Consider the following 14386-nt stretch of genomic DNA (forward strand, 5'->3'; position numbering starts at 1 on the left):
GAAATTTATAGATCTCGACAGATGCTTCGAAATCAACAGCAAACTCCCTGAGTCTGATAGATTAACTCTCTGTTTTCCATGTGGAGAGATAAATGTGCACCTAATCAAGCATTGAGAGTGAGGGATTGCATGCTTCTCTTTGCCAAGTTCGTTTAGTTCACCATGAACTGCTTTAGCATACAAAATAAGTCGTTTCTTGCGAACGAGAAAATAAAACGGGTGTTGCAACTTGGCCATGGCTCAAATTTTATTCTCTATTATATAGTACTCTTCTTTATGGCTTGAATCCAACCTCATATTACATATTGGTTCATTACATTACCATTAACATCCTTTTATGGGTATCAATGTTTGTATTTGATATCTTTCCTTATGGTAAGAATTAGAACTTCAAAGACCAACAATAATTAAAAAAGAAAGTCCCCTTTACTTCAGCACTGCTTTGCTTCATATAAATGTAGCTCTTGCTTTTTTTCTCTCTCGAAAATGCCAGGCGAAATTAACTTGACATTTTGAGGCACACTCAAGGTTACATTACAGGTATTATTACCCGGTGATATGCCACGCCTGGCCTACATTCACGCTTAGGTAGACCACAGCGACATTGACACCTTTATGAATAATTCAGTCTGAAAATCTGACACCCTGTTTATTGATCGAAAGATACATGCAGCAATGACCTACGGTATCTTTGCGCACCATTACCTTCTTTTATGTGTCCTGATATATAACGTTGAAGAACAACTATGGCTGTTATATTCTAGAAGAATTATTAATGGCTTTTGCATTTCACAATGGCTGTTAATCCTTTCTTTATAAGGACAGGCTCTACATACAAAATGACTTGATAGACTGAACCATTATGTTGCTTGTAGTTTTGACCTATATTTTCTTAACAAAACCTTACAATAGGGGTTGCTTGTAAACACCACTTTCATTCATATACAACATAAAACACCATGAATAATTTAGAGGGAAACGCTCTTGCAAAGCCGCATAATAAATGTGTAAAATGAATCACCATGGAAAGTTGTATACCTCAACGAGAATCTCAATCAGAATAATCAAGCATTTATATCATATCATTACTGTAAAGGTTATGATAGTGGTTTATCTGTGAAGGCCTGTTGGGTTTTCAGCTTTACATCAAGAACCAACTTCAGATTGATTTTTATGGAAAAATGGAGCAATGAGGGTAACAATTTATCTCCAAGCAGATGTTAGGGTAACACTTTCTGATGGCAAGGTTTCATTGATAGTTGATGGCTGTTGGAAAAGCCTGGCAGTCAGAAAACATTAGGATCTTCCACTCAAACATCTGCTTGAACATTAGGTTATACTGATAGTGATAGGAAGACAGCAGAATACCTGAGCGAGGAGACATGATAAAGAAAAGCCAGGGAGGATTTACAATAAAAATTCAAGACATTTATCGCATTTCTTGTTGGATTTGGTTCAGCTGTTCTGCAAAACTGATATTTTTGAAGCAAAAAAGGGTAAAGTGCCAGTGGTCCGCAAAATAGTACAGTTAATCTATGTCCAAGTTTTGGCATGGGGGTACCTACAAGAAGGGCACAATGCTCCTGTTGAATGATTTTGACAAAAATGCATTGCGACAGAACAGAAACACTGCCTCAACCTTGGCCCATGCAAGAATCTCATCCATTCTGCTTGGTGACATGATTTACAGTTTCGGCACTTCACTGTAGACCTTTGTCAAAGCTTCAGCAACAGCCCACTGCATCACACCAAAACCTTTACTCTCAAACTAGCTTGGGGACTGTGCTGGGAAAGCTTCAAGTTGAACCCAATGTGCAGAAATAAATCATTCTTCTGTCTACGACTACAAAATGACCAAGAATAATAAGTAGATTCAGTAGGCTGGAAGGGAATACTGGGAGGGCAGCTTTGGGCTTGGCTGTCAGTTAGTGGACAAGCCACCAAGATGAAAAAAAGTAGCACAAGTAAAGCTATAAACATGCGGAAGCATAGAAAGTACCCGTAAACTGTAATGCCAGCACCATACATGCTAGCCTACATGTATGTATGTAGTACTGTAATTACATGGTATTCCAAATTCCGCCACCTCTTCGACAGCGCCAGGATGTACCATTATCCAATTTTCTAGTCTTTAATCTGCAAAGCGGTGGACTTTCCAAGCCACATTAACCTCTGCACCCAAATTGCAACCCTATAATAGACAGTAAACCTTGGGTTAGCTTAAAGGTATTTCATAGATTGCTCTTTTACTTACAAGATATCACACTTTATCAACTGAAGCAATCTACATGTGCTCTTTCGAACCACCAAAGAACTGTTAATACAGTGTTATGCTGATTGGTTAGAGTGCTAAAGTTTTAAAGTCTTTCTTAAAAATAGTCTTTTATGAAAATAGTATGTCATTTTGCCCTAGTTGCTTCTTTCCACCATTATATCATATCAAGACCAAAGGAGCTTGTATAGAATCTGTCAAACTGAAAAATATTTTTACAATGTGCAGTATGCTAATCGTCACACAACAAAAAGGTAGACACTCTATAGCTACTGAGAAAAAAATACATTTTACACCTTGATGCAACCTGTTTTGCTTACACTTACAGGCGGCCACTTTGTTTTACTAACCACAAACAAGCAGCTACTGGGAATCCGAGGGGATGTACGCAGTAATCTTAGAGGGTAACTGACAAAGAGTCAGGAAAACAAAGGGCAAAGGGTACGACTACTCCACATACCTGATGTAGCACTATTCCTACATACCTGATGAGTTACTATTCCTGGCCTTTTGTCTTACATGTACCTCACAGCACAACCATCAACAAAGTCAACAGAAACACTGCAGATGGCTGTGGAATACAGTTTCAAGGTCACCAAGGATCACCAACTTCAAGTCAAGCTTTTTTTGTCTAATACACCTGTTTAAGGTACAGACAGCATGTTGGAAAATATTTCTTCAATAGAAGAAATAAGGACCTTTTCTACAATGACAAAGAAGCTTAATCAGTTACCTTTTTTTGAAAGCTGCAATTAGCACACAAAGGCAAAATTCCTTTTAATGTCTGTCTCTTAGCGGTGTTCGTGAAAAGGTTTTGTATATGAAACATCGCCTTGGAGCAACAGAAGACGAAAAGCGGGCAGGGGGCCATGTAGTGCGTGAGATATTCAATTACTCCAAGTATGCAGCAGTAGGTGTCTTGGACAGGGATACTTCAGTAGCATGCTAAGGTCTTGGTATCACGTCAACAACCACTACTTTCAGCTCTCTTTGCAGAGAAGCTCCATTAGCTTCTATGCCAGACAGCGGACTCGACACCGAAATGGCAACCGTGGGTTAACGTTGCTGAGAGGGCGAGTTAAACAGACAAGCTTGCAGGATAAGTGTGTCACTCAACGTTGGCAAGTTCTGGGCAGCTGACGGAAATGTGTACCGCCAACTCTACCATCTTGAACATCCAGTTCCTCCCTCCAAGGGTTTGTTCTTGTGTCAGCACTTTCGAAAAATAAACACGGCTTCCTCCCCAGCTAGGAATAGATTTTACCTGGCATGCTGCACAGAGGTTGGCATTTCCTGATAGGCCTTTGCAGGAGCCTCCATTGCTGGGACAATCTGGTATAACTGAAAAGATTCCACACGATTGTCTTTGTTTCAAACTTTTGCAACTTACTATTTGGATTTCTACGTGTTTATTTTGTAGCAATACAGCATAAATGTAATTGTGTCTCTTTAGTAATAGTAGCATTTCGCAGTACATGAGAGTTGCTCCAAATCAAAATGCATCTCATGTTGCGAAGATAATCATTTTTGCTGAATATGTTCATCTTGCTCGATGGAGTCTGCCATAACTTTTTAATGCAGCCGCACAATTTCGTATTACATTTACAGAAACTAACCTCACAACATTATCTTTCTCATCCCCACTGTGTTGGTTATCCGTCCCATTAGAAAGAAACTCTGACTGTAACAACCAAAGTGTATCCTTACGAATGACATTTACAGACAGTGTTAGGAAACATGGCTTATTTTTCTAGCCACTTCAGCCCACCAGATGCTGCTACACCTATAGAAGAAGTTCCAGCTGGGACAAGGACATGTTGACAGGTACCACAGACAACAGGAAGTGAGGAAGGAGGGGAGGCTGGACCGTCAGGACTGCTGGGCTTTCAACAGTTTATGCAGAGCCAAGGTCAGGGTCAGAGGGCAGGAGTTGGGGAGGGCACCCTGTGTCATGTGACGCACCAGATAGAATACAGATGGTACAATGTACGACCACTTGAGAGATAATAACTGTGGGAAGGGCGTGTGTGAAACTATAGAGTAGCTAGGTGGGGGGAGACTGAACATTAAGTTAGAAGTCTTTATACATTTACCAATCGGCTGTGACATCTAATGAGGCCTCCGACCATGGCCTGACATGACTTCTCTGTACAGTATCACGTTTTAATCTGTTTCCTGGGTGAAGAAAACATCCAGACACAGCATTCAACACCAGTCCTTATCACAGGTGTAAGGAGGAAGGTCAGATTGGCCCACCATTCTACAGTAGTCCCAGCAACTCCTGTAACAAGTGTTTTACCACGCGTCTCAAGGACGGGGAAAAGAACACAGTTTGGAAACAACAGACCCATAAAGTCAGGTTAGGTAAATACAACACACCTTTGACACAAACAAACTGAGCGTTAAGTGTGTGACCTTACTTCATGCTTCCTGTTTGCCATACAGGCCGGTGTTAGACAAAATGGCTTAGCCTTTCTCAAACAAGAGATTGAAGAATCCATCCACATCAACCAACAAAAAAGTTGGAACAGGCAAAGAATGGAAAACCTTTAGACAAAAAACTCTAAAAACTTCCGTTGACAAAGTATGGTAAGGTTTAAAACATGCGTTTTCAGCAAGCTATCCTGATGGTGATTCTTAAGTTGATCAAATCCCTTGAAACAAATGGAAGAATCCTAAGGAAGAACAGGCTGTTATGCTAGACAGCAGCAAAAACAATGGAGTGCGTAGTGAGAGATGGGGTGTTCGGGAGGGTCAAGTTCGGCCCTGTTCTTGACAAGACTCGACTGGCCTTGCATTCCTGAAGCCCTTTGTTTATGCAGAAGGAGCCAAGAGCTTGTTGAAAACTCAACACATTGTATTGAGACTACGAATGTGAATTAAAATCGCCAGGGGCCAAGATGGGGACTATACTAACATCTTTTACAAGATAGATCTGTATAAAATCTATGGAAAAATTGTTTTCCAAAAAGACTGTGCAACATCCGCACTATCTCAAGAAACATCAGTGTTTTCCCTTTTGAATTCACCATGCCTCTTCTCCATCTGAGTCTGACATTGTAATGTCTGAAGGAAAAAGTCTCCTGGGAAATTTTACAAACCCCTTTAAGATGCTTCATTGTAAAACCAAATGTCAACAAATCAATTATCTACGACATCACCTGGATAACTTAATCATTATATTATCTATTCCTGAAAGAATAGAGATGGAGATGACATCACAACCTTCCAACCACAACAGGAAACATCCTTGTGACTTGGCTGAACTCTGTTCTTATCTACAAGCACCAGGCAGCAAAGACCTCCCTCATATCTTAATTGCGCCAAGGGTCCAGGGTCCTGTCAGATACACAATCTAACATCACTATTTACGTCTCCGTCAACAATAATTCCACATATGGTACCAGATAACCTTCTAGACTTTTAGTGGAAAAGACTGAGAGGAGAAAAGCTTGGTTAATGAGACCGAAACAACAAGACTGAGGTTGAAATGTTGACATATGAAGGTGATTATCCTTTCAACTCTATAGTCCTGGGAACTTCCCCTGTACAAGTGGTTACAGATATGGCATCTGCATGCCTTTCTATGCTCTATTTCTTCACATTAGATCTTGTTGAAAAATGGTCTGTTGGTCTGTTTTTGTGCATCGACAAATGATTAAGTAAAGGCGAGCAAGGCATAACTGAAGACAGTTTCTGCTTTATGTTTTGAATACCATGCAATGGTCAATTACATTTGTACTTGCACATAAAAATAAAATATAACCTACTTTTCAAATTTCTGTAAATCTAGTTTTTCTGTTAGTTTAAATGTTTCCAAAATATGCCAACTCTCAAAGAAAGCTTTTACATGCAATTCTCTAGGGTGCAAAGCTGTTGTAAACAAATATATCCACTGGACGTAGAGCCAGACAAAATATTGCGTCATTCAAAGTTTTCTGATAAAAAGTATAGTCTGTCTCGAGTGGATCTCTCCATAACTGGACATACACAAGCCAGCCTCCTGCTATTTTTACCCCACTTAGCTCACTGGCATTGGTTTATCTTATCTTGTTAATCCTGGCCAGAAGCAACTCAGCTCCGCTCTCTAGATAAAGAACCAGCTACTCATTTATATCATATAGGCAACTCCACAAGTGGCCAGCAAAGGTTTGAAACACAACAAAATTATTGCTTCACGTTTGGTTCACATATTCCTGCTTTCCCAGTTTCTTTCGAATTTCTTGAAATCATTTCAAACTTCATTGTGGTCAGTTATGGATCCACATTGTAGGAACAGTTGGGAGGGGCCCCTTCCTCCTTTTTTGTAAAAAAATCCTGAAGCTAGCTCCTTTTGAACTTCAGGCTTTCCCCACAGAATGTGATAAATCTAGTGTAAAAGCAAGAACGACTTCGTCATGATTCAGAACCTGTCTTTCCAAAATTCCCCAAACATCCATAGAATGCCAAGTAGGGGTTAACTGGTCAGACGTCATTTGCAAAGTCATAAGTTTAAAACTTGGATGGCATGAAATACTTTCCAAGTTGCTGGGAAATGTCATTTGGTGCAAGACTACAGGTACGGAAATTTTGATACATGGTGCATCAACAGAAATTGGACAGCTCTGTGAGTGGGGAAGGTACTTCAAGTGGAGATCCGACTGCACCGCACTTTATGATAATAATGATGACAAATTGAAAACCTCTCCACGACTTCCCCCTTAATCTGTGGTGCACTTGAAATGCAAATGACTGCAGGGCTGGGCAAAGGGCAAAACAAAATAAGGGTATAAAAAATTACATTTTAGATTCTGGTTTTCAGTCACGTTTTCAACTGTACTTCAGACAGATACGGCAACATTTCCTGTCGACAAAACATCAACGGTCATCACATATCTAAGTTGACTGCTAACATGCCTTTGCCATATGGAACTTGTAAAAGATGACTCTATGTTTCAGCAAAAATCAAAAGTTTGGCGTTGACACAACAATAACAAATGCCCACGGTGCACTTTTGTTGACGGCTATTCATGACTTTCAATGCTTGAGCTATGTAAGCAATGCGGCACAGTTCCAAGATTTCTTCAAAAACACAAGTTCAAATTTGCTCACTTATAAAAACAACCTCGCTAACGATCCACATATGGGTGATTTATCTAAATAACTCTATGAATCCTTGATGATAAACATGCAATAGGCTGACATAACCTAAGTTTGACACATGTATGAAATCGTTCATATGTTGTCTCTCTTCCATAAAAAAAGTTGTTGAAACTTAAGGTTTAAATTGCAGGACAGTGCCAGTTAGCTCCTGAAGGTGGATAAGATATGCCTAACCATAAACTCTAACATGATTTCAAGTTATCATACATAGCCCAGATGATATCAACAACTCCTTGTAAAACATGATGACTAAACCCTCGGATTAACAAGGCAAAGGAAGTATCATCTGGCGCCAAAGGTGCGGCAATATACAATTTTTCCTGCCTAACCCTAGATTCCAAAAATTCCTTTCAACCTCCAATACACTAACACAGACACAGCCTACAAGGTAACTACATTCCTCCATTTGCTTGTCTTTGATGCATTAGACACCTCCTACAAGGTAACTACATTCCTCCATTTGCTTCTGTCTTTGATGCATTTTGTCCAATGTTTCTTTTGCTAGAAGCACATGGGTAATGCAGACTATACTGTAATGTAATAACTTATAAAACCTATGCCACAACAAGCCAATATATATACACCAGTGCTTTGAGATAAATTGTGTCTCCAAGGTAAATGTTGACATTACATGATCCATATGTCACCAAGGCTCCACACTTGTGTCACAGACCTCCCAAAATGAAATTTCAGGACACCAAATCTACCAGTTGCCTTTGGCAGTGTGCTGGTAAATCCGAACGTCCCAAGCGCTGCAATGTTATTCTGTGCCACAAGATGCCTTGTCACAAAATACCAGTAAGTCCTGCAAGTGATGGATAAAGGCTGGCATGATTGGATCAAACACCTTGTAACTGATACCTTAATCTTACCCAGAGGCACAGTCTGTTGCCTTCTTCCCTCCTTTGTGTAAGATTGCTTTACTGGAAGTCCATTACCTTCTATTTTTCATACCCTCTTGACCCACATATTTTCTGTCAGGAGTTCATTTGAGGTAGAACATCTTGACTGTCATCTTTAAGTCTGTTTTGACTTCATTTTGTTCAAACAATGTCTGGAGGGCTGAGTCAACATTGTTTCACCTTACTGGTCTTCAAACCTGACAAGCTCACAGCTGTCACAGGTAGACAAACCCATGGCTACATATACATAATCTATAGATTTAACTCTTTGTTGCAAACAATGGTGGCATTTCCACCAACTATATACTTATCCTTACACTCAAATATACAGGAAGTAAACCTATTATTACTAGGATTTGCCTAGTACTGAATAAAGTGCTTAGGATGAATTCATTCAAATAATGCTGTTTTCTCGTAGGTACAAAATAGTTTCGAGTGAAAAACAAAAACCGGACATCAAATACCTGCTTACCATAATCATTATGCTATATGAGAAACAGGAAAGTGTAGCTTAGGGGTATCCTAAATAGCTGCAATACACTATATCGATTATATAAGATTTTTGCCAATAACAATTACTGTGATCAACTAGAGTATCTCAACTGCTGCAGTTCTTTCCTTTCCGACCACCAAAACCAGGCAAGGCTTTAGTCCTGGCTTACCCTGAAGGATTGGCATATCTTGATATACTGATTGAACCACCCTTCAACACTTTTTTAATCAGTACCTCAGAAATTTCAAGCACTGTAGGTTTGCACTAGAGATACTTCAAATCCGTCTGTAACGGACGAACAGAATCAATGAGGTATACATTTGACCTAGAGTGCCTGACTGGAAAAAACGCTGACTGCAAAAGCTGGAACAAGAAAAGCAGTGGTGTGGGTTTAATCCATACTGAAACATACCTCTGGTATTGGTGGCCATGTCTGCGACTTTCTGGAAAGAATCCAAGAAGACTGCTGCAACCAGAGCTGTAGTCCTGTGGGAGAAGTTAATACAGTTAGTTACTGTACCATGCACCGGTAAAAAGTGGTCGAACCTCAACATTAGGCTTTTTCGTTACCGTAGCTAGGATTGCAATGCGGCTTGCTATGGCTTGTGTATTTTGGACAAGCACGCCGGGTCACCCCTAGTCTGTCTTCTCGATAAGTGTGTTGGGTCTTTTTACATGCAGAGGTTTGACACCCTAAAGCTCCCTCATACTTGAGGCCGCCGGCTTTACATCCCCATCCGATAGATTGAGGCGAATCTTTTTACCAGTATGCTTTGCTAGTCAACTGTCTTTAAAGCTAAGCATATGGAGAATCTATCTTGTCACAGCTTGCCATCTTGGTGGAAAGATGTGAATCAAGTTTGTGATCAGATTTTTATATCCATTCCTTTTCATATGAGATATGCTGTACCAATTTTGTTTATGGTAACTTCGTGACAACATATCACTGGACAATGTGGTCCGGTAGCTAGGCTTGTCAATTCCCTAGCACTAGTAGTCCTTGGAAGGTGCAAGTCATCCTGGCGAGAAACAAAGGAGGCCACTGTCTTAGCTTGAGCTTAACTTCTTAAGATAGCAGTGATCTTTTGCCAGCAATATCCATCTGGCTAGTTGTTGTGATGATAACGAAGCTGATAACACTAGTCCTTGGATCTTCAGGTGTTTCATATGGGACAGCTTGCTGTTTTTCAAGCCTTCTTTAGTTTCTTAGTTGACCAAAGGTGGGGTTATGTTGCTCAGGTGCACCATATGGTAAAGTTTGCTAATCAGAGATAAAGTCAGATTTGTCTTCAGACCTTGACTTAATGACTTTTCTCTGTGGTTCTCATGGCAACAAGAAAAATTAGAAGGAGACACGAAACTATAGTGAATGAGGGGTTGAAATAATCATGTATTGAAACATAATCTCATAGACATTTTGATACAATTTTTTTTTCTTTTACACGTAGACATGGTACAAATGAGATTTAACACAGCAGCATAGCGATAAGTTCTGAATGAACAAAGACATGTGATCAAACAAACATGGATGCCCAATCATAACAAAGGCAGCCATCTCAATATATCTGTGTATGGTCATTCAAATAATAATGGACCCTTAACTGAAAAAGGACTGGAGCCAAAAATAAGTGGTCACTACTCACTTCAGCTGTGAATGAAGCTTGGTAGCCTTGCTGAGAAAGTCTTCCCATACCGGTGTACTGGACTGGATAGAAAAATCAATAAAAATACCTGTGTTAGTCAGAAGGTAAACAAAATCAAGGTCGAGTACAAGGCGAGTCTGTTAATCATAAATTCCAAAGTCCTTGTTTCTAGATCTGTGATAGTAAAGTCTGTTAATGGAGAAGTGTTGCTCTTTTGGCAGTTTTTAATCTGTGTCCATTCTAATCTCATGGGACTCACAATCACAACAGTCACCACTTGATAGTCTCATGACATCTCTGGGCACGTGTTGTCACCAAAGTGCCATGTGAAAGAGCAAAATGAATTGCTTCACAATGCTTAGATCAACAAGACTGACCTAGGAGCAAGACAGGGGCGCCCCCCTCCCCCCTTCTCAATAACCCTAACACGTTAGCTCTCTCGACTTCAGTTACACGACTTTGTTTGTTCAATGTTGTTGTCCTTATCTAATCAAAATAAAACACAAGTCTATTAACATCCAGACAATTCTGGTCATTCTGTATCGGGTCAGGGATCTGAAAGGAAATACTAGTGGTGGCGACGGGCTCCGGGGACACGGTAAAACAGATCGGGGAAATCGTCGCGACTAGACCTAGAAAATTGTGCAACACCGGAAGCGACAAAGGGTCGGATAAACAGGACGTTTGCATTTGAACGGACTCTTTTTGTGAGTGTGTGTGTGCACGTAGGCTACCATCACATATTATACACACACTTTCATTAGAATTTCATGAGAACGAAAGCAACAAGTCAAGAACATTTTGGGTTGGTAAAATTCGTCCCAGCGGACAGTAGACAATTATGTGGCCAACAACAACAGAGGTCGGGCTTCGCTTGGACAAGGCGGTCCGAAATATCACAAGATCTTAGTCACGGTTGGCGACCCACAGGGCCAGAAAGAATACACACACAGAATTCCTGTGTGAAAACCTGTCCGCCCATGTTTTTCCAGTTGCTGGGTCCTTGTTTCGGACGAGTAGCCGCTACCCCCCTCCCCACTCCGGCCAGTCACGGTCCGGTGTCCCAGACCGCCCGGCACCCCAAAACAAAGTCCAACGTCGCTCCCCTCCTGTCGCTACCCCCGCCACTTTTCCACCGCCCTAAACGTCTCAAGAGCTCTAAAATCCCACAAGCTCGATTTTCACGGTTGTCAGACGACCGTGGAGTGTGATGGATTCATTTTCTTAATCTATTTTGCTTCTGTCCGCCGAGACTTTGTTGAAGTGTCCCCCCACTCAACCCCGACCCTAAAACAAAACCCCGCCGATCACAGAACCACGCCGAGAAAAAAACGGGGGGTAAAAACTTGCCTTCAAGTCCGTCACAATCGTCTGGAACAGTCCGCCCAGGGCGCTACACTCCTTCTCGATGTTGGCCTCCATCTTCGAGACAAATTCTGAGGTAAAAGTTCCTCCAAGAGTCCAGAAATCACGAGAGAATCTCGAGCTAAAATGCAAATCCAAGCTGCGGGAGCGCGGCTAGCTCCGCTGTACACTACCGAGAGTGGCTGGCACGGAAGGACCACCAAACCGCCGGCGGATGACGTCCCCAACTTCCGCCGAATCTTCCTGCCGATCCAAGCTGCTACCACACCCTGGACCTACCGCAAGGCATCCACGACATCCTCGGTCAGGTCTCCTTGCGATCTACCGCCCGTGGAACTGCATGTTTACGGGGCTGGAAAGCTCAGACGGCCGAGACGGACCACATTCCTCCCCTCCGCACCGCCGACATTACTGGCATGGCTTATTTGGGCTGCAGGGTCACGTGACCCAACAGTTGATATTTATTGGTCGGCTGCCAAAAAAAGGACAGTAGTACACTGGGCACTCTGTAACACACACACTCTGGTCGAGAAAAATGATAACATTGGTCCCACCAAGGACAAAAAACATTGCATTGTGCATGTGAATATTGTAAGTAAACTCAAATTCTAAGCGATGTTCCTAAATGTCAGTGGATAAAAGTAATTTCGCCCACCGCATGACGGATGTCATTATTACTCTCGAGCTTCAAGCAGAGGTTCGGCTGGTTTTTGACGACTTTTTAAAGGCGTTTTTGTCAGGCTTTCTATTTTGTCAGATTTTCTTTATGTAGCCAACACAAAGAAAACGGGACAAAATAGAAAGCCCGACAAAAACGCCTAAAACATGTCAAAATCCAGTGCAGTCGGACGGCCAAACGTTTGTTTGTGAGCCTGTCATTCCAATCTCTAATCTCAAAGCATCTCTATGTATTAAGACCGTATCCAACTGGCAAAGGGGGGTTTCGTCACCGATACGGTCTTTATAGTCACCGTTAGATCTGCTTGGAGATTAAGTATGCCACCGGCAAGTGATATGTAGCGTTAGATAAAATAATTTCATTCCACTTGCAAGGGTCAATATTCAAATAAAAAAGGGTCAATATTCAGAAGTCATCAAAGACAAAAGGACGTACCGAACTCCATAACTATCTGAATCATATATGTATTGATCTTTCTTTGCAAAGATGGCACTGTGAAAAGAGAAATGAAAGATGAAACGTTACAGTCGATCTGTAAAGTGTTTAAAGAATAACTGGTATGTGTCGGTAGGTGATGAAACACCCTGTGCCTAAACGAGTGGGAGGGGAAAAAAAGTACAGAAAGGTACAGAAAAAGTAGAGCTCGAGCGTGTGTAGATTTGAGCAAAGAAGACAGCTTGTTTCTAAGGTTGAGTAGCAGAGTTCACTAACATTTGAACGGCGAGGCTTGAGTGGGATACACGTGATACGCACATGTACACTCAACGTTCATTACTCGGCTCCGAAATGCTTAAAGTATCTGAAAGCAGATATAAGACATAACAGAGACGGCCAAGTAGGGCCGACGACCTTACAGGTTACGGCTCAGAACTTTGTACAAACGATACGGACGTTGAGACTAACGTTACAACCTATGACGCTCAATATCAGTTCGGTTTACTTTTGACTGTAAGCAACTACGCATTCATAGATTCTCCAATATTGTTTCATCTCTCTTCGTTTGACATTATGAGAACCGTTAACCTGAAATATCATTAGTGAGATATCTATACATTAGCATATTTCTGCTTCGCAGGGTAACTGGAATTCGGGGAAGCCTGGTGCCCACCCTTTTACCGATGGTGTAGCCCCAAAAGGGTCCCATAGTCCCAAAGTTTGTGTTACGCAGACCAGTGTTTGGTTTGGCAAATGAGTGGCAAGTGAGAACCAAAAACGTACATGATGTAACGCCAAGGGAATGTGGAAATGTAGACGTACAACACATGACAATTCACTCACAAGTAATTGTAACCTGATTAAATGAACTTTTTCGTCGAAGGCCAAGCGGGATCAAAGAGTTTATGTTCTAAAAGAAAACAGCTGCTTTCAGTCAAAATATGTGCTATAAACTCTGATATGAACTTCATCTCAATTACGCTTATCAAGACCGAGAAAGCTTTATGTGTATCACCTACGTATCACAAAACTTATCAAACATACAACTTGATACAAAGTTTACTAATGACTGTTTGGTTTGAAGAGCAAATGAACTGCCCATACCCATAGGTCCATCCGTCTAGGCTATTTGCGTGTCATAAACCTTTTTATACCCTCAAAGGTGCATCAGTGTCCAAGGTCCAGGGTTAAATGCCAATTTGAGGACTATTTGATGACGTTACGGTACGCGGCGAATCGTAGTCGTTTTTGGAAAATACTAGTAATGATTGACGTGCAGACAGACGACAAGTTTGCCCTTGCCCTATTCAGCAACACCGCTGTGCTTGTGATTGACGCACCAGACGGACGACAAGTTTGGTCAGCCTCTACACTATCACTTGATTGACACACCAGACACACGACAAGTTTGGTTGCCCTCTTCAGCCGCGGACACAAGAAGGGGCAAGGACAAGG

General features: G+C 41.4%; 1 protein-coding gene across 6 annotated transcripts in view; it reads right to left on the reverse strand.

The window, feature by feature from the left end:
• LOC136437834 (protein MTSS 1-like) overlaps nt 1-12260 on the reverse strand; it is a 54456-nt gene extending 42196 nt beyond the window's left edge. For 3 of the 6 annotated variants that reach the window (XM_066432353.1, XM_066432358.1, XM_066432352.1), the window contains exons 1-3: nt 11803-12260; nt 10453-10514; nt 9222-9295 (exon numbers count right to left, since the gene is read on the reverse strand). In XM_066432353.1, coding sequence (XP_066288450.1) covers nt 9222-9295; nt 10453-10514; nt 11803-11874 — 208 coding nt within the window. In that variant the 5' untranslated portion in view covers nt 11875-12260. The remainder of the gene's footprint in view (nt 1-9221; nt 9296-10452; nt 10515-11802) is intronic. The other 3 variants (XM_066432357.1, XM_066432355.1, XM_066432354.1) reach the window with 1 other exon arrangement.
• Nucleotides 12261-14386: the final 2126 nt, after the last annotated feature.

The sequence above is a fragment of the Branchiostoma lanceolatum genome, chromosome 7 (assembly GCF_035083965.1).
Source record: "Branchiostoma lanceolatum isolate klBraLanc5 chromosome 7, klBraLanc5.hap2, whole genome shotgun sequence".
NCBI classification, from domain to species: Eukaryota; Metazoa; Chordata; class Leptocardii; order Amphioxiformes; family Branchiostomatidae; genus Branchiostoma; species Branchiostoma lanceolatum.